This window comes from Vulpes vulpes, chromosome 12, assembly GCF_048418805.1.
Source record: "Vulpes vulpes isolate BD-2025 chromosome 12, VulVul3, whole genome shotgun sequence".
Classification (NCBI taxonomy): Eukaryota; Metazoa; Chordata; class Mammalia; order Carnivora; family Canidae; genus Vulpes; species Vulpes vulpes.
Window position 1 is genome coordinate 51,619,285 of NC_132791.1, and position 27,931 is coordinate 51,647,215.

Genomic DNA, 27,931 nt, shown 5'->3' on the forward strand with positions numbered 1-27,931 from the left:
CCACAGGCAAAAGCACAGAGAGAAAATACTGCCTTTAAAGATCCTTGAACTGCTGGACCCAGGGACCAAATAGATTACTAGGAATTCAGAAATAAAGGCCATGGACACTTTAAATCCAAGGCTGCTGAGTGCTAAGAAGAGTTGACAGACTATTAATCTATCTACTAGCAAGTGCCAAGTTAAAATGATATGCTTTTTCTATGGACAAAGCCCATTTTTCATACTGAATCCTCACATATTCTTTATTCCATAATAGCTAGAACTGTGAAAAGAGTCTAATATTCAAAACATGGACTATCAGGTATTTCCATATATCAAAAATGGTTAGGAATTTTTTTAATTCTGAAACTCTAGCTTCTACAGTAATCGTAATAATATCTGAAAGGATAATACTGAGCTCCAGATTTCCAAAGGGTTGTTAAAACTTTATTTTTTTATTTCCCTTTTTATCCCTCCCAAGGTAAAGCAAAGCTAGAATTTCTTTTTAAAGGCTAGAGCTTCAAAATCATGAACAACTATAAGCCGAAGCCGTATTAGGAGAAGAATAAGGTCAAGAAAAATAATCAAAAGTAAATTCCTTGGGGCGCCTGGCTGGCTCAGTCAGTGGAGCATACAACTCTTGATCTTTGGGTTGTGAATTCAAGCCCCACACTGAGTGAAGAGATTATTTAAAAATAAAATCTTAAAAAGAGAAAAAAATTCCTCTCCAGTCATGTAAGTTTTGATAGTATGCACTTACAAATACATAAATACCAGCTAAGCCAGAACGTACCATAAAGGTGAGATCACTGATTCTGCAAGGATTTTGCAAAGAAATTGTTTACAGTTTTTCTTCACATTTCTACTTGGATTCCTGCCTCAGGAAAAGTATACGTTGATATAGGAGGGAGGAAAAAAAAAAAAAAAGACCTTCAAATACTTGCAATTGAGAACACTAGGGAATCTTTAACTAGGGAGGGAAATGTAGCCATCTTTAGCTCTGGAGAGCTTGCCTAACATTAAACAGTAAGCTGTTGATTATATTCCTAAGCCAAACAGCCCACTCAAGTGAGATTTTATTAAGGTTTTCTGAAGATTACATCACCTAAACTGAATAAAAAGCTAAGACATTCCCTCTACACATATTCATTTACTCTTTGTCTTTATATTTACACAGCCATCTTAAGCTTTTCATGCCAGAAGCAGAAGGCATAAAAAAATGCCAACCAATTCCAATTCTTAAAAAAAAAACTATGTACCAAACTGTAAAGAACTAGTAGCTCCAGACTCAAATCTTAAGAGGAAGCATCTGATCTCAAGGATCACACTGGGCTAGTTACTTAGAACTCTTGCCTGCTATAAGAGCTTAGCATCCATCATCAATAAAACACCAAAAGAGAACATTTTACTAAACCAAATGTAGCTTTTTGCCCTAGAATTCAAATGCCATTTTCCCCCTAGTTCCTATCTTAAGCACTATGTTATCTGTCACTAAAGAATCTTAGCTGGTTTAATGAAGAAAAGGAAGGCATCATAGGTTAAGCTAAATTACAATTTTGGAGTCTTTGCTTTCTAGCTTGTGATCCTTAAAGTGCTGATATGCTATTTAGAAGCCGATCTCACAACTGGCTTTATAGGATTTATAAACAGCAGGTACTAAAGGGCTGGTTCTGCTCAAACAAGCCAAACACTTCACATGTAGGGGCTGCCTGCCTCAGAAGAAGGACTGCAGTCTCTGGTGTACAGTGCTACTAGCTGACCACCATTTGTACACTGACAAAGCTAAGAAGAAATGAAACATATCGGGATCCCTAGGTGGCGCAGCGGTTTGGCGCCTGCCTTTGGCCCAGGGCGGGATCCTGGAGACCCGGGATCGAATCCCACATCGGGCTCCCGGTGCATGGAGCCTGCTTCTCCCTCTGCCTATGTCTCTGCCTCTCTCTCTTTCTCTGTGACTATCATAAATAAATAAAAATTAAAAAAAAAATAAAAATAATAAAAAAAAAAGAAATGAAACATATCAAATAATAAAGCGTCTACAAGAACTTGGAAGGAACTTAGCCATCTTTGGTAAATTCTATACTTCCATTTTGTAAAATGAGTGCACTGTGGTGAAGTGCCAACTGTCACATGAACTATTATTTTACCTATAGCCTGTATTATGCCAAACACGAACATAATCTAAGACTACAAGCCTTCTTCAGAAAGATATTTTTGGATAGAACTGTAAATTCTCGGTGGTAAGGTTGTTCAAATTTTTAAATAAAGATACGGAGAGTACAGTACTTCTCTCACATGCCTACCAATGTAAACCAAATTAGAGAAAACAGCATAAAACATTTCAGCAGAGATGATTTCAAGAAAGTGTAGTTTGAATTAACTTTATTTTATAAGGAATTTAGAAAACATGAGCAAATATTGATACTGCATTAAAAAAAGAAATTAGTCTGTACATCATTCAAATTTTAAAAATCAAAGAGTCAGTGTGACACTAAAAAATGTAGTAACAGAGAAATGTGTTTCACTTCAGGACAAAATACTATCAGTGGTTTATTACAACTAGATATACAAACATAAAGGTAGTAATGCTAAAATGATGTAAAACTCTGAATCTCAAAGTGATCCAGAGGCTAAAGGGAGCACCAATTGTCACCAATGTGAGACTGCCACATATTCTATCAAAAGAACCAAACTATCCAGAGGTAATAAAAATAAGCAAATAAATAAACTGGGGGAAGGGGGAGAAAGGAACCCAAGATGCCTGCACTTTAGAGTAAACGGTTTATTTGGTTCTCTTGTTACTTGTGTTTTGTCTGTTTTCTTCTCCTAAGAAAGAAAGTAGATATGGAAGGGATCCAAGAGTATTTCCCAGTTATATTCATCTTAGTTTTTCAATAAGAATAACTATATTGAAGAAATAATGATTGATACCCCTTGTCATTTTAACCACTTATTGTACAATTAATATTTTAGTAAGCTTTATTTTTTTAAAAAATTCTAAGAATATTCAGAAACTTCTATATCTCTTAATTTAAGAAATATCTATTTAATTCCTAGAAATTTTATTTTTTCAAGAAATGACAACAATACAAAGTTCTAATACACCAGCAGTCTTGAAAAGAATACTGGGTGATCCAATTATAACAATTTAAATTAGAATATTCAGGAAATATATCTGAGGGGGTCAAAGATATAATTTATGACTCCTTGTGAACTAGATTTCACCGAGAGATGCTTTAAATCTAAGTCTACAACACAGGTACCATTATGCTTGAAAATTTTTAAGAAAGAAAGTTCATGACCTACTCAATAATCCTGGAGAAAATGTGGATTAAAATTAGCAGTGTATATTTATGTACAGATGTATAAACAAACGCTTCAGAGGAGAGAAGAAACATTAATATTTATAGGCTATAAATCACTTTCTTTTAGGGAAGATTAAAAAAGAGTCAGTAGCTAGACACAGAGCTAGAGGTTGTGAGGGGAACCTAAAAGGAGTAAATACTAAAGCTCTTTGCAGTGTAAAGAAATGCAAAAACTCTTATACTACAAATCTTTAATTTTACAAAACCAAAAAGCAGTCCAACTATTGCCCATTTATGATGATTAAAATTGAAACAAAAACTGAAATATTTTGTAAAAATTCTATTATAACATTCTTATATCCAGTTCATATTGTTCCACTGAGTCAAGTACAATTTAAGCTCAAGGGGGGGACACAAATTAGAGAATTTTACCTTTTTTTGAGAAGATGATCAGAATTTCATTTCAAAAGGATAAGGTGAAGAGCTCCTTAGTGACTTGTGTACTTTATTACTGTCAATAGAAAGTCCAAATATTTCCATTTTTTTAAACTTCTGGAATATTATCCAGATATTTAAAATATTGATATTTAAAGCTTACATTAAAGGATATCATACTCTGAAAACAGGCCTGTTTTAAATACAGTTTGATAATTCTGGTGGTACTTACTGAAAGAAGATTTCTTTAGCAAATACTGGTTTCATGTATTTAAAAAAATCAGCAAGACAGAATTTTAAAAATGATAATATACAATACATTGTAAACTGGAGACAACAAATGCCACATGTATCACAGACCAGCACAGGTAAAAAGTTTTTTCCAGATGTTTTATAAGACTTTGTATCTTCCTTTATTTGTTGGTTGGTATGAATTTTGCTGCAACAGAAAAAAAAGATACATGGTCAGAAAAAGCAAAGGAAAAAAAAGGAATACATGTCAAATAAACTTCTTTTCCAAATGCCTAGCATTATCAGATATTTAGAACAGAAAATGTTAGTATTATTATACCAAGGAAGAAAAAATTCTTTAATAATCAATCATCTTTGTGTTCACGTGACTACTCTTGTACAATAGCTTTGAATCAATTAATGGTGGTAGCATCAAGGTTCTTTTTCTATCACTCCTTGGTGAGACAGAGTAAAAAGAACTTGATTAAAAGACTGTTTTTCAAAAGAAAAGGGGGAAAAAAGGTTTTTCTTCTTCCTTTCTGTTTTGTGTATCTTTTATTCTTTAAACTTTTTATCCCCTCAAGGGAAGTTCCGTAAGGGGAATTTCTGAAGAAAAAAACAAAAAACAAAAAACATTTGTAGAGAAAGGACAAAGCCTCCTTTCAAAGGGTCCTCACCCAAAACACATATTATAGGAAGTTTACAAGCTTCGACTGGCACTAAAGACACAGGGTTGGGGGCAAGTTACTGGGAGGCTCAGCTCAGTTGGTTAATCAGCTGGATTCTTGATTTTGGCTCAGGTCATGATCTCAGGATTGTGGGATCAAGCCCCTCGGCAGGCTTCACACTCAGCTGGGAATCTGCTTATCTCCCTCTGCCCCTTCCCTTGCTAGAGTGTACTCTCTCTCTCTCTAAGGTAAATAAATAAGCCTTTAAAAAAAAAAAAAGACACTGGAATGTGTTCATTTTCTTTGGCATGGTGGTCTATAAAACAATGTCTTTTCCAAGTCATAACAACTTTGGAAAATTATTTAGCAAAATTTATGTAAAGCTAACTATATTCACCTATAATAAGCAATTCTATTCCAAGGCATATAACCAAGAGAAAAGCATACTTGTATGTACAAAGGAGACATGAAAGAATTCTCAGAAAAGAGAACCCTGGGTGGCTCAGTTGGTTAAGCATCTGACTCTTGATTTTGGCTCATGCCGTGATCTCAGGGTTGTGAGATCATGCCCCATTTCGTTCCATGCACAGCATGGAGTCAGCTTAAGACTATCTCTCCCTTTTCCTCTGCCCCTGTCACCGGCACCCTCTCTCGCTCTTAAATAAATAAATAATTTTTTTTTTTTTTTAAAACGAACGCTCACAGAAGTGTTACTCGTAAAAACAAAAAAGCAAAATAGCCCCAAAGTCAATACAAAAATTGTGGGTATATTCACAAATTAAATACTACACAGCTATGAAAGACAATGAACTACTGCTACAAGCAACAATATGGAGTTCCTCCAAGTAATGCTGAGTCAAAGAAACTAGATACCACTGAGGGGGGCACTTGACGGGATGAGCACTGGGTGTTATTCTGTGAGTTGGCAAATTGAACACCAATAAAAAATAAATTTATTATAAAAAGAAAAAGAAACTAGATACAAAAGAGTATACAGTAATGGTATCTCACTTATATGGAGTTCAAAAATAGGTGCAACTAATCTACTAGGTTAAAAGTCAGAATACCATTACATTTGGGGGAAAGGAACAGTGACAGGAAGAGCATGAGACAGGTTTTTGGAATGCTGGTATTGTACCATGTTACTTGATCTGGGTAGTTATCACATCATGGTGCATCCTTTGTGAAAATTCATCAACCTGTATGTTCTAGAATTGTGTACTTTTTTGAATTTATATTATAGTTCAATAAAATATTTACTAAAACAAATAAATAAGTCCTTGAGGTTTTCACTCACCAGCCGAATCAGTTCTTCTTTTATAAGCCTGGTGATTTCTGCCTTTGCTTTCTGCACAGCCAGTTCATTGGCACCTGGTGAGTAAGAAGAAAACATTATTCGTATTACTAGAATTACACTGAATGTTTATGCATGTCATGGAGATCCAGTAGGAAATACTGTAGATGACTTTTAGAAACACTGTACTACCTGGCAAGATAGCCTTTCAGAACTTGGTAGAATGTCATCCACATTATTATTCCAATTACTTGTAGAGTTTCAAATGTAACCAGTGAGATCACATTACATGTAGTGTTAAGAATTCTTGGTATAGGGCACCTGGGTGGCATAGTCACTTAAGCGATCAACTCTTGTTTCGATTCAGGTCATGGTATCAGGGTCGTGAGATTGAGCCCCCCATCCTGCTCTAAGCTCAGGGTGGAGTCCACTTGAGATTCTCTCTCTCTCAAATAAATAAATCAATCTTAAAAAAAAAAAAAAAAAAAAGAGTTCTTGGTATGATTAAAAAGACCAAAGAAGGGATCCCTGGGTGGTGCAGCGGTTGAGTGCCTGCCTTTGGCCCAGGGCCTGATCCTGGAGACCCGGGATCGAGTCCCACGTCGGGCTCCCTGCATGGAGCCTGCTTCCCCCTCTGCCTGTGTCTCTGCCTCTCCCTCTCTCTCTCTCTATATCTATCATGAATAAATAAAATCTTAAAAAAAAAAAAAAAAAAGACCAAAGAAAAGATGATTAGCACTTTGTCTAAAAGAGACTAAGAAAAAGTTGAAGAGAAATATAAACTCCTTGGGATGCCTGGGTGCCTGAGTAGCTGAGTGTTTGTCTTTGGCTCAGGGCATGATCCCAGGTCCTGGGATTGAGTCCTGCATCAGGCTCCCCATAGGGAGCCTGCTTCTCCCTCTACCTATGTCTCTGCCTCTCTCCTTGTCTCTCATGAATAAATATAATCATAAAAATACATATATAAATTCCTTGGTTCATTTATTTAACAAATATTTATTGGGCATTTATTATATTCCTTAAGATGGAGAACTAGCCACATTGAAGAAGTTATGCCACGGAATATTTTGCAAAGGGAATCCCACGTGCAGCAGTACAAATTAATGAAAGGCATGCTTATATGTGCCTGAGTGGCTCAGTCAGTTAAGTGTTTGCCTTTGGCTCAAGTCATGATTATCAGGGTCCTGGGATTGAGCCTGCATCAGGTCTCCCACTCAGCGGGAAGTCTGCTTCTCCCTCCCCTTCCCTACTTTCCCTTCTCCCTATCATCCTCTCTCACTCTCAAATAAATAAATAAACCTTTAAAAGAAAAAAAAAAAAGGCATGCTTAATTCCTGAAGAGAAGTATAGTGCGGTTGGAAAAGAGTGTAAAAGAACATTAGTAAGATAGCCAAGAGGATGAAGCACTCTGGACACATTCATCCATAGTTATTAAATTCAAGAAACATTAAGCACCTATCATATATGATACAGTGTTAGAGATTCATTATACAAAGAACTGATTCATGCTCTTTATGATCTTGCAGACTATGAGAAAAACAAACTTGTAAAGATATTACAACATAATGAGAAGATAGGAAATAGTCTGTTAGAACGACTTTAAAAAAAAAAAAGACTTTTAAATATCACTCTTACAAAAACTTCTCCCTCACTTCTCTAGGCAGAGTTAAGTGACTAAGAGTTGAGAGATAAATAAAGTAATAAGGAAGATACCAAATCCAAAAACAGGTATTATCAGCAGTAATGGTGGATGAAATTCACTTCTGATTTTGCTGTAATTGAGGTGCTCATGTGACATCTAATTGGAAATATCAGTAAGGCCAATGGAAATATGAACCAGAAGTAAAGGAGACATGGACACAAGAGAGCTATGAAGGGTGGTCATGTGAAGGGATCTGAAGCCAAGGGACAAGGCCAGGGAGCAGGTGTAAGTCTAGGTAGGTAGCACACACACAAAATAATAATAAAAACAAAGAAATGAAAGTTTTTTAAAAAGGGAGGGCAGTTGGGTGGCTCAGTCGGTTAATTGTCCAACTTGATTTCGGCATGGATCATGATCTCAGGGTTATAATACTGAGCCCCATGTCAGGTTCTGCGTTGGCGTGGAGTCTGCTTAAAATTTTCTCTCCCAAAAAAGTGAATAAACAAAATAAAAATAAAAACAATAGGTAGCACTGTGCACACATAAAAATGAAAGAGCTGGACCAATAGATTAGAAATTAAAGGATGAGGAGTGAAATGCTAAAGAATATAAGGAGAACTAGGGATGCAATGTAGAGAACTATATATTTATCATTCTATGTAAGAAAACCAAAAGAGGAAAACAAGCTACAAGAATTCCCCTTATGAGAGGTGAATGACCTTTTTTGACCCTAGAGAGAGGAAAGGAAGGGAGAAGGAGAGAAAGGGGAGGAGAAAGAAGAAACAGTTTAACAATAGGAAGGAAAGAGCCGGGAATATGGGTGAAGACATAGCAACATATCTAATCTAAATCCTACACCTCCACCAGCCAGCAACCACACATTCTAAAGCTGTGGGTGCTGGAAGAGAAGAGAGGTGGATGAAAGTAAACAAAAGGGTAGAATCAAGAGCAAAGCCAGACTAAAAATTACAAAGAAAATGAAATTCAGGAGGAAAATATGCTACACTTGGAATGAACTGGTGTGAAGCTTGCTGATATTCTGTGCTGTTTTAAAAAGAAAGAAAATGACACTCTCACCTAAATTCAAGTAGAAAAGTAATTTTCCTACTTAAGTTAGTGCCTGACCATTTGGACCAGTTTAAAGTTTTGACTTATAAAGCTTCTTTAGGTAATAGGTTACATATGTTTATAAGCTGCCATGGAAAAGAGGCATTTCCTTTCATTGGTCCTAAAACAACTCTGGCTGCTTTTAGGGGATTCTCCACTAGTAAAAAGAGAGGGTCACAAAACAGGCCATAAATTATACAGGATGGCTAGGCACATAAGTCTTTCCTGTTCTCCTTCCCGCTGCCTGGTGGGAGGCCTGAAACCGCTGAGCCACACAGAGCCTCCAAGGAGCCAGGGAGTAGGGTCCCTCCAATTACAGAACTAGAAACAGATGACACCAGGCTCCTTCCAACACCTGTTTTCATCCTATTAGAGTTCAGTTGATTTGGCTGGCGTTTCAAAAACTAAGAAAAAAAACATCCTTTAAAAAACTAATCATCTATGAAAATCTCCAAGCTTTGGATCATTTTAATTACTAATCTCCACTTTTTAGCATCACTATGGCTCTAGAATTCTAAAGATTCATTTTTGACAAGATTGTCTTGTTACAGACGGGGAGAAAAAAGCTGGCTTAGATCATAAAAGTTAGAGGTTATTTCCTAAGTACAATTTGACAATGGAAAGAAATGACCAGCATTCGAAGTGACTGCAAAAGTTAAGCAGAAGCTATGGGCTTCTCACTTCACTTGGCAGTAGAGGAGATAAGTTCTGATAAAATTATATGTAAGATGAACTCTGATATATTTATACTATACTAAACATAATTACCTTTAAATTCAAAAACTACATAAAGGATCCTTTTTCAAAGCAAACAATCATATCTCTCTCTGATTCAGCTCTTTGTAAGGCAGGCATTTAAAAAAGTATTGGCTTTGCTTAAATGACACCCATGATATTTAAGCCGAAAATAAAAGTATGATTGCATGTATACCAAGGGTTTTATCATCAGATTCCACTGGATGACACTGTGTCTCCTCCATCCTGTACGTCCTCCTAAAGAACACTGGAATAGGAAAGACCTGTCCAGTTCCAAGCACAGAAAGATGTCAGCGTAATTTTTTCTCCTTAAAGAACCTCCTTAAAGAACTAGGTGCCAGCGATCCTCATTGTACTAAACAATAAGGAAGAGTATCATATGATTTAGAAACACAGTCAATGGCAGAATAAAAGTCTTTCAGGACACATAAAAGGACGCATTTAAAAACCTGACTTAAAGTCATAATCACAAACAAAAATAGACAATTTGCTCAGTTCCAGCTCTACATCTTTTGTATACCATTTAAAAATATACATAAATCTTAAATATGCATGAATTTTTAAATATGCATAAAATAATGGCAGAATGGGAATAAAATGGAACATACAAAGGGTACATCTGAATTTCCCGATTGCTACAATTCATCATTAACCTAAGAAGTCCAATAGTGAGAGGGCATCAGTGAAAATGGAAGCCTGGAACTCCAAAAGCCTGTTCTTTGACAAAAAGTGAATAAACTTGCAAAAACCTGAAATCAACTGTATGAGAACTATAAAAGCTAATCAAAAGTTTATAGCAATTAGGCAAAAACTAAAGAAAAAAGAAAGAAAAAGGAAAGAAGAAAGAAAAGAAAAGAAAAAAAAGAAAAAAAAGAATAGAAAAGAAAAGAAAAGAAAAGAAAAGAAAAGAAAAGAAAAGAAAGGAAAAGAAAAGAAAGGAAAGGAAAGGAAAGGAAAGGAAAGGAAAGGAAAGGAAAGGAAAGGAAAGGAAAGGAAAAGAAAAGAAAAGAAAGAAAAAAGAAAAGAAAAGAAAAGAAAAGAAAAGAAAAGAAAAGAAAAGAAAAGAAAAGAAAAGAAAAGAAAAGAAAAGAAAATGATTAAAGAAAAAGCAAAAACCATCCCAACCAGCAGAATCTTGGCAACAGCACTTATCAGTGCTTTAATATACTCTGACCCCATCTCGCACTTTGGGCCAGGAAACAATTTCTACCTAGGGGTAGATGGGATACATTGCACATGTGTTTCTCTTCTTGTGTTTTTATGCTAAGATGCCACACAAAAACAACTGAGGTCACCGATTCAAAGGAAAGTGACTAAACAGGCACAGCACTAATCAATTTTTAGTCATGTCTGTGGGATTCCTTGTTTTGGCCTGGAAAGAATCAAATCCTAACACGTAAGTAAATCATCTGTAGGTTATATTCAGTAAAGAACTTCCGTAAAATTATAAAGTCTTCACAAAATTAAATAAATGCCAAAATATAACAAGAACTGTCACTAAGAGACAAATCTTATTTACAATACACTTTCAATGGATCTAAATACCTTCCAATGATCTTTCCAACCACAAACTTTAGAGGAAAGCTATTCATTACAGTAGCCACTAGCCAAGCATGTGGCTACTTAAATTAATAAAAATTGGGGGTCCTGGCTGGCTGAGTCAGTGGAGCATGCAACTCTTGATCTTGCCATCAGGAGTTTGAGCCCCATGATGGATGTAGAAATTACTTTAAAAAAAATAAAAAATGAATTCCTTTACAAAAATTTTAATTAATAAAAAATTAAATTTACAAATTTTAGTCACACTGGCCATATTTTGAGTGCTCCATAGCCATCACAGAGCATTCTCCTGGACAGTACAGCTCTAAATAGATCAAATAGAGGATATGCCTGTCAAATAATACTTTGTATTCTGAAGACAAGTGATTATAGGGCTTAATTAGATGTATTACTCAGAAAATTTATCAAGTGTTTAACCATTTGCTTTGGGAAGAGAACAGACGACAAAGTCACTACATTCCTATAACTCTAGTAGGGGGGACATAGACAAATAAAAATATACTACAATTTCTATGTGATGAGTACTGTGAAGAAAAACAAATAGGTAAAGAGCTACAGAGTGGTGAAGAGGGATGAGGTAAGGCTTCTTTGTCAGAAGTGATGTATGCACCTCAAAGTAACTAGGCCAGTGCCTGAGGTAATACATGATATGAGAGCGGCTTCTCGGCAGCCATCAAAACCATTTAAAGCACCATGTATGCAGACTTTGAATGTACAGAACACACAGAATCAACCTCTCCACAGCTCCAAAAACAGTATCCAAAAAATATTTAGTTCATTAAATAGATGAAGAGGATGCGGCTGGTCTACACTTTTAAGTCTATTACAAAGATATTCAGATTAAATATAAATGAAGGAAAGTCACTGATCTCAAGTTGTCCTACTATGCAGGAGAATATTACATTAGGGGGAAAATCAAAAAGGAAACTGTTAAACTCATTCATGAATGTGTGAAATAAAGTTATAAAGCACATCTGATTGGGGTGCCTGGGTGGCTCAGTTATGTGTCCGACTCTTGGTTTAGGTTCAGGTCATAATCTCAGTCAGGGTCATGAAATCAAGCCCCATGTCAGGCTCCACACTCAGCAAGGAGTCTGCTTGAGTTTCTCTCCCTTTTCTGCTCCCTCTGCCACTCTCCCTACTTGCACACACTTTCTCACACACAGTCTCTAAGATAAATCTGGGTGGAAAAAAAAGTGCAAATCTGATCAGTCTTAGGTAATACATATCTTATACACTTTGTCTTATGGTATTCTTTGTCCTCTCATTTTTTTAAAGATATGCAAGAACTTTTATGGGCATAATTTCACAGAGAATACTTGCTTGGATAAATATTCATTAAGTGAACTAATATACTGATTTACCTTTATTTTTTTATTTATTTATTTTTTTTTACTGATTTACTTTCTAACCTAAACTCTGGCCAGAATATTCTTATTAGAATAATAAACATATTAGTCCTTAAAATACATGTTTTCTTTTAGAGTGATTTTCTAATGTGACTGAATTTTCAAGACTGAAAGAGTTCTATATAAAGATCATTCACCTTTCTATATATCCTGAATTTCTAAATAAAGACCTTAAATGATATATGGAACTATTTTCTTATACATGTTATTTTTATCCTCTCTAGAAATGACTTTACATTCTCTCCATTTCTATTACATCTGTATCAACTCTGACCTAATTCAAGGCGGCAACAGAACCAATAATACATACTTTCAATTGCCAAGTAAATTTTCCGCTCTCCTTCCTTCGGTTCTTTGCCAGGTGGGAAATACGTTCCTCTGATTGTAATTGCAGCTTCAGAATATTCACTGATTCTTTGCAGAGCTTCCTTAGAAGTAACTTTCCATCTAGCAGTCTATGAAAGAAAGGGTGGGGGGAAAAAAATCACTTTACAATAGAACAAATCCCTGGTGTACTGACAGAATAGGTTGGCTAAATAATATTACGGTCAATATTAAGAATATAATTGATACCTTCACATAAAATCATTTAGATCCTAATGCACCTAGAATATATTGATAGAAATACAACTTCTATTGTTGTCTTCCTCATCTAGATAAAGAGTAGCTATTAAAATGTTCATGGAGGGACGCCTGGGTGGCTCAGGGGTTAAGTGTGTATGTCTTTGGCTCAGGGCATGATCCTGGAGTACTGTGATTGAGTCCCATATCACGATTGAGTCAAGTCCCACATCAGGCTCCCTGCATGGAGCCTGCTTCTCCCTCTGCCTCTTTCTTTCTGTGTGTCTCATGAATAAATAAAATCTTAAAAAAATATATGTTCATGGATTTTTAAGAAGAAATTTTTGTTCCTAAAGAAGCAAGAGTTTCTACTCTATGATTTTAAAAAGGTTTAAAACTGTTACTTGCCTGTGGGAAGTCATTGATCTCTAATTCTTCCTCATATCTCTTAAAAGACTCATTTTGTCCACCATCCTGTCTTTCCTCTTCTTGTTTCTCCAAAGGCACATAATTGAGCTTGGCATTGATCTTTTCAGCAAGTTGCTCTGCAATGGTTTTGGCAGACACAGTGGGAGCCAGGATGGTGCCACCTCTGAGAATTGCATTGGTAGCCTGTTGCATCACATCCTGCAGTTAAAGAAGACCTACAGTCAAATCTCAAATGAGGGCAGAGACAAGATCAACGATCCTACCACAAATTATTCTCTGGAAAGCCACTAACTAGAACCACCTTTCTAATACAGAGTCCTACTCATGTGCAATTTAGCAGTACATATTAATAGTTTAATAATAAATCTATCTTCCTTACTTTGATGGGAAAATAAAGAACACTTAAAGAACACTCAACTCTATCATTAAAAATTCTACTGGATCATAGAAAATTAGGTAACTGTTGATAGCAAATATAGTAAAATATATCTAAAATCGGGCAGCCCGGGTGGCTCAGCGGTTTAGTGCTGCCTTCAGCCCAGGGCGTGATCCTGGAGACCTGGGATCGAGCCCCACATTGGGCTCCCTGCGTGGAGCCTGCTTCCCCCTCTGCCTGTGTCTCTGCCTCTCTCTCTCTGTGTCTCTCATGAATAAATAAAATCTTTAAAAAATATATCTAAAATCATTTATATAACTTTGTGGCTCCTAAGAGTTTCCTCTAAATTAGAATCTTTGTCCACTACCACCATTGAGCTCCTCCTTCCCCATAGCCCAAGGCAATATTCATTAAATTATGGTAAATGACTGACATTCTAATTTTTACACTCAAACCTTTCTAATTTGGACTTAATTTGACTATATGCCTAATGTGGACAGAATTTTGTAGGTAATACAGGACTCAAACCTCAAGGTTTTTTAACAATGAGAAGGTAGGGCTATTTGATGTCACAAATAAGGAGTTACTAGCAGTAATAATCCCAGAGAATATTATATTAGGTGCATTAATCCCTGTTTCCAGAGAAAGTGCAGGCCTGAGTATAGCAGACACATGATTCTCACTGGCTAAACAACACAGAAACCCGAGACTCTAAGCCTTGATTGTGGCTGCCTCACTGAGTCAAGCGTACTAGTATCTAGCTTGGATCTTCCAGCTATTCCCGAAGCTATCCAGCCTACTGGAGAGAGGGCCCTATAAATCCACAAACACTCAAAATCTCCAAAACACTGTTAAAATTAACAAACTATTATTTGGGAATGCTAGAAAGTTTACTCTTAGTTAAAAATTAACTGATAATAATTTGTTAAAAATTAACTTAATAAAAAAGCTCTCAAGAGAAAGATGGCGGGATGCCTGATGGCTCAGTGGCTGTGCGTCTGCCTTTGGCTCAAGAAGTGATCTTGGGGTCCTGGGATCAAGTCCCATTAGGGAGCTTGCTCCTCCCTCTGCCTTGTCTGTGTCTCTCATGAATAAATAAAATCTTTAAAAAGGGGGGTGGGGGAGCAGCTCTGGTGACTCAGTGGTTTAGCGCCGCTTTTAGCCCAGGGTCTGATCCTGGAGACCCAGGATCGAGTTCTACATGGGGCTCCCTGCATACAGCCTGCTTCTCCCTCTGCCCGTGTCTCCGCCTCTCTCTCTCTCTCTCTCACATGAATAAATCTTTAAAAAAAACAAAATCAAGAAAGAAAAAGGCAGGGGTGCCTGGGTGGGTAAGTCAGTTAAACTTCTGCTTCTAACTCAGGTCATGATCCAAGGGTCCTGGGACTGACCCTGAATCAGGCTCCCTGCTCAGCTGGGAGTCTGTTTCTCCCTCTCCTTCTGTCCTTCCCCACTGTTCATGCTCTAATAAATGAATTAATTAATTAATAAAGTCTTTTAAAAAAAAGGAAAAGGGAGTTATTTACTTAAGATTTTGGTAAGATCAATCAGAATATTATTTTATAAAAGTATCTACAGCTAACATGCGTCAGTTAGGCATTCTAAAATAAGCATTAAGATTTCAGTTAAACAAAAACAAAAACAACAACAACAAAAAAGATCTCCATTAACCATACTAGAGGAATCATCCACATGCAATAATTAAATAATTCTGTATTTAGATTAATGTTAAATTCCTGCTAACTCAACATCTAGAACAACCTGTTCACTTGTGCTGACAAAAATACTGACTAAAACTCGGAACAAATTACTTAATACCTGAGACTCAATGCCCAAATTCTTCTGAGCATTGATTCTAAGAGCCAATCTCTTAGCAATTTCTAATTTCTCAGCATTTCCTGCAGTTGGAGCAGGGACACTAGATGTTCCAGGAGCAGCCATATCTTTAACTCTCTTCTTTGAATTAAACATGCTTTCAATTTGTTCATCAATCTAAACAAGAAAAAAAAAGGATTAATAAAAATTGGATTAAAAATACCAATTTAGATATATCCACAGAAACTAATAAAGAATATTTCTACCAAATGACTGGATTTAGACAGTTGTATTTATGTTAATTCAAACACACATATCAATAGGAAAATAGACCAGGTAATTATTGAGGATGGCACACTTTAAAAAATCAGGTATCTATGGCAGGATAAAGAAAGAGAAAGAGAGAAAAAACAGAGATACAATGCCACATGAATCTACTGAACACAGTCCTAAGTGGTCCAGAATATACATGCCAGTTCAGCAATTGAGGACCATGTGCTGTCAAGACAGAGTACCCAACATAATGCAGCTGAGATGCTTCAGGGCTCAAGCCTTGAGGCAAAATTAAACTGCCGTGAAAGAGGCTGGAAGAAGGGCAGTAACTAAAGGCCAGTGGGCAACTAAAAATATAGTCAACAAGCTCTGAGGGGGAATGGTATATGATCCTAAGATGGGGCTCCCAAAATCCTTTCCAACTTCTAAAGTGTAAATGGATTTGACTTAAAAATAGGGTAACAGGGCACCCGGGTGGCTTAGTCCGTTAAGTCTCTGCCTTCAGCTAAGGTCATGATCCCGCAATTCTGGGATCCAGCCCCACATCCGGTTCTCTGATCAATGGGGAGTCGTCTTCTCCCTCTCCCTCTGTGCATCCTCACTCATGCTCTCTCTCTCTCTCAAATAAAAAATTGAGTAACAGATTCAGGAAAGAAGTTTTCTTTTTTTTTTTTAAGATTTTATTTATTTATTCATAAGAGACACACACAGAGAGGTAGAGACATAGGCAGAGGGAGAAGCAGGCTCCACGCAGGGAGCCCAATGCGGGACCCAATCCTGGGACTCCAGGATCACGCCTGGGCCAAAGGCAGGCACCAAACCACTGAGCCACCCAGGGATGCCCCAGAAAAGAAGGCTTTATTGCACTATTCCTTTGAGCCAAAAAAGGAAAACAAGTTAAGGTTTGGTTTATCCATCAAAGCAAGAACAAAGCGTGAATACCTCAGCTCTTCCAGGAGCCACTTGAGTCCAAGTGCCACCGGGTCATCTTGAGGCTGGACATATCTATCTATAAGCATCTTTTAAGGACGCCTTTTGCCCAACAATGACTATTGACAATGCCAACTAAAGAGATGCAAATCCCTTTATATACTTAAATTAGGCTAATAAGGACTTATCTACTAAATCTCAAATGCAGAGAAGAGCTTGTTTAGGGTTTTAAAAATTAATTAGATGGGGTGCCTGGGTGGCTTAGTCCAAGCATCTGATTCTTGATTTCAGCTCAGGTCATGATCTCAGGGTCATGAGATTGAGCCCCACATAGGGCTCCATGCCCAGTGTTGATTCTATTTGAGATTCTTTCTCTACCTCTCCCTCTGCCCTTCTCCCCACTCATGCGTATGCTCTAAAATAAATAAATATATATTAAAAAAATTAACCAGAGAAAGAATTGATATATTTCATACAATGAGATTTGAAATAATGTTCAAAGTAACATTAAAAAACTGAGGTGGTGGGGGATCCCTGGGTGGCGCAGCGGTTCGGCGCCTGCCTTTGGCCCAGGGCACGATCCTGGAGAACCGGGATCGAATCCCACATCGGGCTCCCGGTGCATGGAGCTTGCTTCTCCCTCTGCCTATGTCTCTCCCTCTCTCTCTCTCTCTCTGTGACTATCATAAATTAAAAAAAAAAAAAATTTAAAAAAAAAAACTGAGGTGGATTTTTGGGGGTGCTTGGGGGCTCAGTCGGTTAAAGCATCTCTTAATTTCTGTTTGCATCATGCACCTCAGGATTGTGAGATCGAGCTCTGAGTCAGGTTGTGCACTGGGTGTGCATCATGCTTAAGATTCTCTCTTTCCTCCCTCTGCTCCTCCTCCCCTAAAAACCAGAGGTATTTCAAAGCAAGTTCATAAATTCTTTAATACTCTTCCCCTTCAAAACGTGGAGCCTTTCCTTGAATGTAGGCTGGACTTAGTGATATATTTCTAAGAGACAGAATAAAGTATTAACTCCAGTGTGACTCCAGACATTAGTCATAAAAGGCCGTAAAGGCTTCCTCTTTGCCCCTTCTCTTAGCTGACTCACCTTGGGAGAAGCCAGTTGCCATATTGTGAGGACACACAGGCAGAGGAAAGAACAGAGGTATTCTGCCAACAGCACAGTGAGTGAGCCATCTCAAAAGAAGATGATCCTCTATCAGTCAAGCCCTCAGATGACCACGGCCTGGGACAATAGCTTTACTGCAACCTCAAGGAGACCCTAAGCCAGAACTACCAGGCTAAACTGCTCCTGATTTTTCTACCCTAAAGGAAATGTAAGAAAATAAATGTTTTTTGTCTTAAACTACTAGGTTTTGGATTGATTTGTTACACCATAACCAATAACTAAAACATTGACCTAATTAAATTTTAAGCCAGTATGGTATACTAGAAAGAAGTGGCATAGGGTTAGTGAGAGATCTGGGGTCTGCTGCTGTTTGTACCTAACAGCCAATGTGGTTGTAGACCAAATACCTTTTCTGGGCCTCAAATTCCTCAAATGACTAGATCAGATTGAATTCCTGATTCTAAAATTGTGTCCTGAGCTAAGGTTTAATAGAATATGTAAAAAACAAAAACAGAAACAAAAAAACAGTGAAGCCCCAGTAGCTCAGTGGCTTAGCGCCACCTTCGGCCCAGGTGTGATCCTGGAGACCCGGAATCGAGTCCCACGTCAGGCTCCCTGCATGGGGCCTGCTTCTCCCTCTGCTTGTGTCTCTGCCTCTCTCTCTCTCTCTCTCTCTCTCTGTCTCTCATGAATAAATAAAGTCTTAAAAAAAACAAACAAAAAACAACACAAAACCACAACTATGATCAATGATCAAATGTGGAGGACTTCTGAGTTTTTTTTTTAAATTAATTAATTTATTTATGATAGACCTAGAGAGAGAGAGAGAGAGGCGCAGAGACACAAGAGGAGGGAGAAGCAGGCTCCATGCCGGGAGCCCGACGTGGGACTCGATCCCGGGACTCCAGGATCGCGCCCTGGGCCAAAGGCAGGCACCAAACCGCTAAGCCACCCAGGGATCGCCAGGACTTCTGAGTTAAACAAAGTTAAACAAGTTTCTTGAATTGAGGACTTTACATATACTTTGATATGCTTATATCACTACCAGTGGTATACACTAGGAAGATTTTCCAAAATTATTTTATAATGAAAACATCCTTTGCTAAAGCTCAAGCTTCTTTGGGTTCCAAAGAATACTCTGTGAAACACTGAATTTGCTGAGTCCTCAGGGTCCCTCTTCACTGGGTCACAAATAATGCCATTAGCTAAGAACAAGGGCTCTAAAATAAGAATGGATTAGGTATAGGGCCCAGCTCATCCCATTAATTGCTTTGTATACCTGAAAAGACTAATACTCCTAAGTCTTAGTCTCCTCAATTATAACATGAGAATACTCTTGAGTATCTACTTTCTATGGATAATGTGCAGAAGTAAATGAAATAATCCCTGTAAAGCATTTGACACAATGCATGGCACTTAGTAACAATCAAAAAATGCTAACAATTATTGCTCTTTATTTTTTAAGTAAGCTCTATTACACCCAATGTGGGTGGGGCTTGCAATCACAATTCCAAGATCAAGAGTCATATGCTCTACCTACTGAGCCACCCAGGAGCCCCACTGAGTATTACTGTAAATGAGGATATTCTATAATGATTAAGTTTTAAAAAATAAAAATATTATGGCTCAGTGGTTAAGCATCTGCCTTCGGTTCAGGGCATGATCTCAGAGTATTGGGCTCCATATGGGGAGCCTGTTTCTCTCTCTGCATATGTCCCTGCCTCTCTCTCTGTGTCTCTCATGAATACATAAATAAAATTTAAAAAATATATATTAGTACTAATGTTATTAAAGACACGGGGGAAAAAAAAAGACATGGGGAGCCAGGTACTCTTCATACAACTAGAGGGGATGCAGACTGGTATTCACTTTGCTGGAGGACAATCTAACAATGTTTGAGAACCAAATCAGATACACCTTTTAGACTAGCAATACCATTTACACACTTAACCTCAAAACTTAATCTGAATGAATGTGCAAAATTAAATGTAGGATAAGCACTGAAGTACAGTTTATGATAATAAAGTATATTTATATTCTAAATATGAATATGTAGAAATGACCCACATATTGAAAATTAGGGGTCAGATTCATTAAACTGTGGGACATTCATATAACAAAATATTATATAACCATCAAAGAATAATGTAAGAATTAGGAGTACCTAGGTGGCTCAGTCAGTTCAGATCATGGACGATTTCAGGGTCGTGAGATTAAGCCCTGCATTGGACTCTGTGCTCAACAGGGGGTATGCTGGAGATTCTCTCCTGCCTCTCCTGCCATTCCTATTTGCTTGCTCTCTCAAATACATACATCTTTAAAAATAAAATGTATTAAAAAAAAGAAAGCAAGAATGAATTTACTAAAATGAGTAGATTTCAACTTAAGACTGTTGTAAAGGTTATAAGGCAAGTATGGCTTCATTTTATGAAAATACATAAATAGGGTAGAGCATACGTGAATATACAGAGAGACAGAAAAGGGAGAGAGTGAGAGAGAGAAAGAAAATGTTGGGAAGGGCACACACCAGAAAGGCTTGCAAGAACTGGCTTTCTCAACAAGCAAATGTTAAGACCTCCAGAATGAAAGCAACAAATGCTTCAACTGGGAAGAATGGGGCTTAGAAAAACGACACTTACATCAACTGCAGCATCCTCATCATCTGAGTCTTGCAGACCAAGAGCCGCTTTTTGCAACTTCTTCCTCTCGTTAGCCAAAGCTTGTTCTGTTTCATCAAACTTGAATCCCTTACCAGAGAACCCACTACTCTTTTTAATTATTTTCCCTTCCTTTCAAGGAAAAACAAAAAAGTTAATTTCATACTACAAAACCTCAGTGTTCAGGAATTTAGGAGTCATTAAATATTTTTCAAGGTAGTGCACACCAATATAACAAAAAACACTTCATCTAGTGTGTGAACAACAACAAAAGAACTCTATGTAGATTATACAAACACTGAGTTGAAGAAAGAGAATTTTGTTTTCACTCCTTTTCCCACCTCCCTAAAGAGATAAAATAATTCTATCAAAGTTTACAAGTATTAAATATTCGAAGTTTAGAACACAATAATGAGCTGCATAAAAATAATGGGAGTTAAAAAAACTTACAGCTTTCTGTTGATCTTTGAAATCACTCCAAAGTTTCTCCAGATCTGGAGGCACTGCAGTTCCTGATAATTCAAGCGCTTTAATTATGTCACCGGCATAGCGAGCTTGATCTTCTGTGATAAAAGTATATGCATAACCCTAATGAAGGATGAAAAGTAGATCAGACACTAACAACATGACCCTAATTTAGATCACAAGATAGAATCTGACCCACCTAATAAACCCTCTTAAGACTGGCTTCATTATTAAATAATTTTAAACAACAGAAGAGTCCTACTAAATTCTTTAACCCCTCAGAGTGAAATGTCCAAGTTTAATATCTAAATATATGTGAAACCAGAAAATTTCTAATTTCTTTATGTCTAAGTAGAAATATATGATTTTACATAAATGCAAAACTGCATTGTCATAGAAATAAATTTTAATATAATACATTATTTTTCCCCTTTGTTTGCACTCCTTTCCTACACTACCTACAACACCACTCTACCCCAACTAACTTCTACATATTTTCAGGGATGTATCTTTCCACATAATTTTTCCTCCACATAGTTTTTAAGACCAATAAAAGATATAAAAACATTTGTGTGTGTGTATATATGTATGTATACATACACTCACACACACATATATATACACATATACATATATACACACATACAAAAATTTTTTATATACAGAAATGAAGTCAGCTACATCATCTCCCTGGGGTTCTCCAAAGTTAAAGGTTTCACATGTCTCCAGGAGCTTTTTGGTTCAGGCAAGACAAAAGCTAGAGTTGGGAGTAGGGGAATAGCACACCACAATCAGTCATCTCTACAATATACTCTGCCTCTATCAGAGAAGTGCTACAAATTTTAAAACATGGCTTAATATTTTCAGGAATATCTAATTATCACATTTGACCCATGGCCTGATTCTGTACTGTCCATGAGCTAAGACTGGTATCACTTCTTCTTTGAGGTTTGCACACCACCCACACACACCCCCACACACCCACCCATACCCATATGACAAAGACTGTATGTGGACCAAAAAGGCTGTAATTTTTACTGCATGCCCCTTTATACACTTCCTTAAATCTACAAAATAACTCAGGTTAAAAGAATAAAAGCCATCACTACTTATTAGCTATGCAAGCTTGGGCAACTAATTTAATTTCCACGTGCCTTAGCTTTTCTCATCTATTAAATGGGGTAATATCATTTACCTCAAATGGAAATTATGAGGATAAAGTGAGACAATATATGTATATCACAGGGAACAGCATCTAGCATTCAATAAACCATAAGTATATCCTATTATTATTAATATTATTGCTTCAGTATGAATGTTCAGGGTTGGAATATCAAATATATCATCATCAGTGATTCCAACAACAGAATATTCTGCTACCTTCAAAAAGAGTGAGTTAGACTATATATACTTACCAGACCATAAGTGAGTTAAAACAGCAAGTAATATATATAGTGTACAGAGTGGGACAGGGAAGTAATGAAAAAAAGGGTGACAGTTTCGGGGAGGAGTATATTTTATGATCCCACATTTTAAAAATAGTAATGAAAGATCCCAAACTATATACATGTACATGTGTAGGCAGAAATTTTTAGGTAGTGTAAAATAAAAAATCCTAAAAGAAGACATAACACTATCTGCCAAAACAGAATGGCTAGTTATCTGATAATTTTAATAATACTATACATAGAAATGATGAACATCAATTAGTCCCCATACTCTGATGACTGAGCATTTTCAAAATGTTCCTGTAACTCCTATTATCTACTCCTTAAAAATCTTAAAAAAAAAAAAAAAAAACCTATATTTTAATGTAATGGAAATCAACTTTAAAAAATTATTTTTACTTTATTGCCTGCTCTTCCAGTCCGTCCTGCTCTGTGCACATAATCCTCATAATGGTTGGGGCAGCTGTAATTTACTACAAGAATCAGATGTTTCACATCTAGACCTCGGGCAGCAACAGAAGTAGCTACGAGAAGTTTGCACGTCCCATTCTTAAAGTCATTTATGATGCTATCTCTGTCATATTGATCAATGCCTGCAAGAAAATTTTTAAAAAGTTATAAAACCACACAATGAAATTAAATTTTTCATTTCCTCTGACACAGAAATAAGTAAAAATGTACAGTAGAGAATAAATCCAACTTAAACTGCCCACAAGTCCACCAACTCAACAGAGAAAATAAAATATTAAGGGAATTTAATGGCAAGATCAAAGGCTACTGCTTTTAACTCATTTAATTTATGAATCTTCTAAATCTGCCCTTGTTTTGCCCCCTTTCTTGTGTATACGGGTTGTAACTGCAGAAGCCCCATCTCTGATTCATTAACCTATACCTGTTTAAGAGGTAAAAGAAGAAAAGGCAGGTATACTTAGCCTACACTAACAGGATTCACATCCTTCTCCTCCTATGGGTTATTAGAGCCTTACTATTTCTGTCCGAGGACCAGAGCAGCATCACATGGCATGTTGTTAAAATGTAGAACTTGATCCTAACCAAACTACTGAATCCGGTTCTGCACTTTAAGATACTTAGGTGATTATACATTCCTTTTAAATACAGTTTGAAACCCACTGGTTAAAAAACACCCAATTGGATCTCTTTTAAGTATGGTACCCATAGAGCCTCCAGATGAGTGATAAAATGCTAAAATGTTCTATGACAAGATACTCAGATCACAAATTGATTTTATGACGGCAAATTTCTAGTAATTACAAAATGGAATGGGGAGGGGCACCTGGGTGACTCTGGTTGAGCTACTGCCATTGGCTCACATCATGATCCCAGGGTCCTGGGATTAAGTCCCACATCAGGTTCCCTGCAAGGAACCTGCTTCTCTCCCTCTGCCTGTATCTCTGCCTCTCGCTCTATGTCTCTCATGAATAAATAAGTAAAATCTTAAAAAAAAAACAGAATGGGGTAAATTCTCAAACCTTGAAATTCATTTCTGCAGCAGGAGATACTCTAAGGGTTCACATAAGATCTGAGTTTAAAACACAGAGAATAACTTAGCATCTAAATATGCATCAATGTTAATTAATATTATTACCTAAAATTTAAATGTACTCTTCAGAGACCGAATTAAAAAAAATATTTGGATCTAATATCAAAACAAGTGGAATCCAACACTGAACCTAAAAGTCTTGTAAGAAAAATGGAATCAGTATTAATATAAATTAAATTTATAAAGTACAAAAACTTTTACTTTAGACTAATGTATCTTGACTACCTAAGTCAACTGCATATGCTTTATTACGTGAAATGAATATGATATGCTAAGTATATGGGATACTTGCCTAGCAGCAATTAACCCTCTTCCTTTTAAACATAACCTCGGGAATCCCTGGGTGGCTCAGCAGTTTGGTGCCTGCCTTCGGCCCAGGGTATGATCCTGGAGACCCGGATCAAGTCCCGCATCGGGCTCCCTGCATGGAGCCTGCTTCTCCCTCTGCCTGTGTCTCTGCCTCTCTCTCTCGTGTATTTCATGAATAAATAAATAAAATCTTTATAAAAAAATAAAAAATAAACAAACATAACCTCAAGTTTGTTCAAAAATTCACCCAACACATGGTCAATGTATATCAAACCAGAGAAGAGCGTCTCCATTTTAGGAGGTGAATGAACCCCTCCCAAACTTTCTGTGCTAAGGATGCCTTTCAAGTCTTAAAATTAATTAGGATTAAACCCGAGAGCTCTACATAAGTATCTCTAAATTTTTTTTTTTAATTTTTATTTATTTATGATAGTCACAGAGAGAGAGAGAGAGAGAGAGGCAGAGACATAGGCAGAGGGAGAAGCAGGCTCCATGCACCGGGAGCCTGATGTGGGATTCGATCCCGGGTCTCCAGGATCGCGCCCTGGGCCAAAGACAAGCGCCAAACCGCTGCGCCACCCAGGGATCCCTACATAAGTATCTCTATCAATATTTAATTTATTAGAAACTAGAACTGGGGCACCTGGGTAGCTCAGTCAGTTAAGCATCTGGCTTTGGCTCAGTTCATGATCTCAGGGTCCTGGGATCAAGCCCTATGTCAGGCTCCACTCTCAGTGGGGAAGTTTGTTTTTCCCTGTCCCTGTCCCCCTGCTTGTGCTCTCTGTCAAATGAATGAATGAATAAATAAATAAATCCTATAAAAAAGAAACTAGAATGAAAATAATTTAAGGTATTTTTAACCTATTTAAAAATAAAAATAAAGCACATATTATAAATTTTAAAAATTTCGTGAAAAATAACCCTTCCATAATAGTAATTTATTAAGATGTTTCACATTTTTGTAAATCTCTTTAATGTCTGGCTTAGTAGAGGATAGCTGGCATGTCATATCTCTGCATCCAGTCTGGTGTAAATATAATATGCCATGAAGCTTTTAAAACACTATACATTCCTAACAGAACTAAAGTAGAAAAGGCAAACCACATAGTGAAGTTATTACACAAATACTTGTGATCTCATTAACTCCTGAAGTTCTCAGAGACTTTCAGGAGTCCCAGTACAACACTTTGAGTACCTTAGTCATTCTACTTGTTTACAAATGATTTAGGCATAAGCATGTGATGTAATTCTGACCAAAGAGAAGAGAAGTACAGACAAGGGATTATTTGCGGGGGGGATGTCCTTACTTATAAAAACAGCACATCACATTTTTGGGGTGCTTGGGTGGCTCAATCGGTTAAGCATCCCCTTCGGCTCAAGTCATGATCTCAGGGTCCTGGGATCAAGCCCTGGGTTGGGCTTCTCACTCAGCGGGGGAGCCCGCTTCTCCCTCTGCTCCTCCCCCCATTCATGCCTGTTCTCTCTCCCAAATCAATGAATAAAATCTTAAAAAAAGAAAAAAAAAAGAAAAGAAAAAACATACATTTCCCTCAATGTAGGAAAAGCTATTTATTGGACCAACCCATCTACAGATAAAAACTATAAATTCTAACAAAAGTATTAAAACAAAAACAAAAAACCAATAACTGAAGGTACAAGAGAGTGACTAAAAATAAGCAGAAATTGGAATTTTTGATAATATAGAATAATAATGGCACTCGCTGAGTTTAAAGGATTTGATTTATTTATTTTAAAGATTTTGCTTGAGGAAAGGCCCTAGAAAGCCAAGGAGGGAAGTCAAACTTAAATAGATGGCTAGGAAATCTAATTAGAGAAACAGGAAAATACAAGAGAGAGAGTTGGATAGACTTAACAGCAGATGGCAAAAAGAAAACAGTGAACTTGAAGACTGGAGTCAAAGAAACAATCCAACCTTAATTAAGGAGGGGAGAAAAAAGGGTTGAAAAACCAACATGAAGGGATGCATGGGTGGCTCAGCAGTTTAGCGCCTGCCTTTGGCTCAGGGCATGATCCTGGAGTCCTGAGATCGAGTCCCATAAAGGGCTCCCTGTAGGGAGCCTGCTTCTCTTTCTGCCTGTGTCTCTGCCTCTCTGTTTCTCATGAATTAATGAATAAAATCTTTAAAAAAAAAAAAAAGAAAGAAAAACCAAAAGTGAATAAAGGATCAAAGATGTGACAGTATTAAAGGGCTGAACATACACATAATGGAGTCTCAAAAGGAAAGAAAAATAGCACAGGAAAAAAAAAAAAAAACCTTAAGAAATTATAGTCAAGATTTTCCCAAACATGTCCTAAAAACATAAATTTTACAGAATCTACAAGCTCAGTGAACCATGAGTAGAATAAAAACAAAGAAAACCATACCTAGATAACCACTTTTTTTTTAAAGATTTATTTATTTATTTATTTATGATAGACACACAGAGAGAGATAGAGAGTGGCAGAGATACAGGCAGAGGGAGAAGCAGGCTCCATGCCGGAAGCCCAACGCAGGACTCGATCCTGGGACTCCAGGATCGCGCCCTGGGCCAAAGGCAGGCGCGAAACCGCCGAGCCACCACCCAGGGATCCCCTCTAGATAAACACTTACCATACTTACCCAGCAATCCCATTCCTGGTTATCTACCCTACAGCGATGAAAACTATGTTCACACAAAAACCTGTAGTTGCACATTCAGTAGCAGCTCTATTCCTATTAGCAAAAACGAGGAATAACCCAGGGTGTGCCTAGGTGGCTGTTAGCTGAGTGGCCAATTCTTGTTTTTGGCTAAGGTCATGATGGTGGGGTCCTCAACTTGACCCCGTGTCCAGCTCTGTACTTGGCAGGGAGTCTGCTCCAAGATTCTCTTTCACCCCTCCCTCTGTCTCTCTCCCCGCTCGTGCTCTCGCTCAAATAAATAAATAAGATCTTTAAAAATAAATAAAATTTAAAAAAATTTTTAAACTGGGAAAAACCCAAATGAGCCTTCAGCAAACGAAGGGACACAAACACTGGTATATCCATAATAAACAGTGCTGGGCAATAAAAATAAATAGTCCAATAACTTCAGTGGACATCAAAGTCATCACATTGAGTAAAAAAACCAAAAAAACAAAAAAAACAAGTGCATAATGTATGACCTACATTTACAAATATTCTTATGAGAACATATCAGTGGTTGTCAGGCACTGTTCCACTACGAACTAACTGGAAAAAAAAAAAGTCTAAGCTAAAACATAAATCTTACATGCACAATAAACAGAAGTATTTGCTTTTAGCCACAAGGTCTACATAGACATACCTGTGTTAATAAAAACATTTAAATTTAAAAGTACAAAAAAACAAAAACAAAAACAAAAAAACCCCACTAAACATAGGGCAGAGGAGAAATCATCCAGGGAAAGAAAGCCAAGCCCAATGTTCCAAATGAGGACGACAAAGTTCTAGACTAAAAGCTTTGCAGCTAATGGCAACCCAAACATTTCCAGGATGATGACATTAACAGGGCTAAAATAAAACATCAATGTATGTCAGTACTGCCTATTTATCCTAATGACTAAATGTAAATGTGGACATTCTAGAAAAGGCAAAGATGTAGAGAAAG

The 27,931-nt window shown here is 37.1% G+C and overlaps 1 protein-coding gene across 1 annotated transcript in view; it reads right to left on the bottom strand.

Annotated features, from left to right (window-relative positions):
• Positions 1 to 2,344: 2,344 nt before the first annotated feature.
• Positions 2,345 to 27,931, bottom strand: part of DDX46 (DEAD-box helicase 46) — a 73,654-nt gene continuing 48,067 nt past the window's right edge. Inside the window, exons 16-23 of the mRNA XM_025994884.2 lie at positions 22,856 to 23,049; positions 20,994 to 21,131; positions 20,526 to 20,675; positions 15,571 to 15,744; positions 13,356 to 13,574; positions 12,697 to 12,841; positions 5,916 to 5,989; positions 2,345 to 4,158 (exon numbers count right to left, since the gene is read on the bottom strand). Coding sequence (XP_025850669.1) covers positions 4,111 to 4,158; positions 5,916 to 5,989; positions 12,697 to 12,841; positions 13,356 to 13,574; positions 15,571 to 15,744; positions 20,526 to 20,675; positions 20,994 to 21,131; positions 22,856 to 23,049 — 1,142 coding nt within the window. The 3' untranslated portion in view covers positions 2,345 to 4,110. The remainder of the gene's footprint in view (positions 4,159 to 5,915; positions 5,990 to 12,696; positions 12,842 to 13,355; positions 13,575 to 15,570; positions 15,745 to 20,525; positions 20,676 to 20,993; positions 21,132 to 22,855; positions 23,050 to 27,931) is intronic.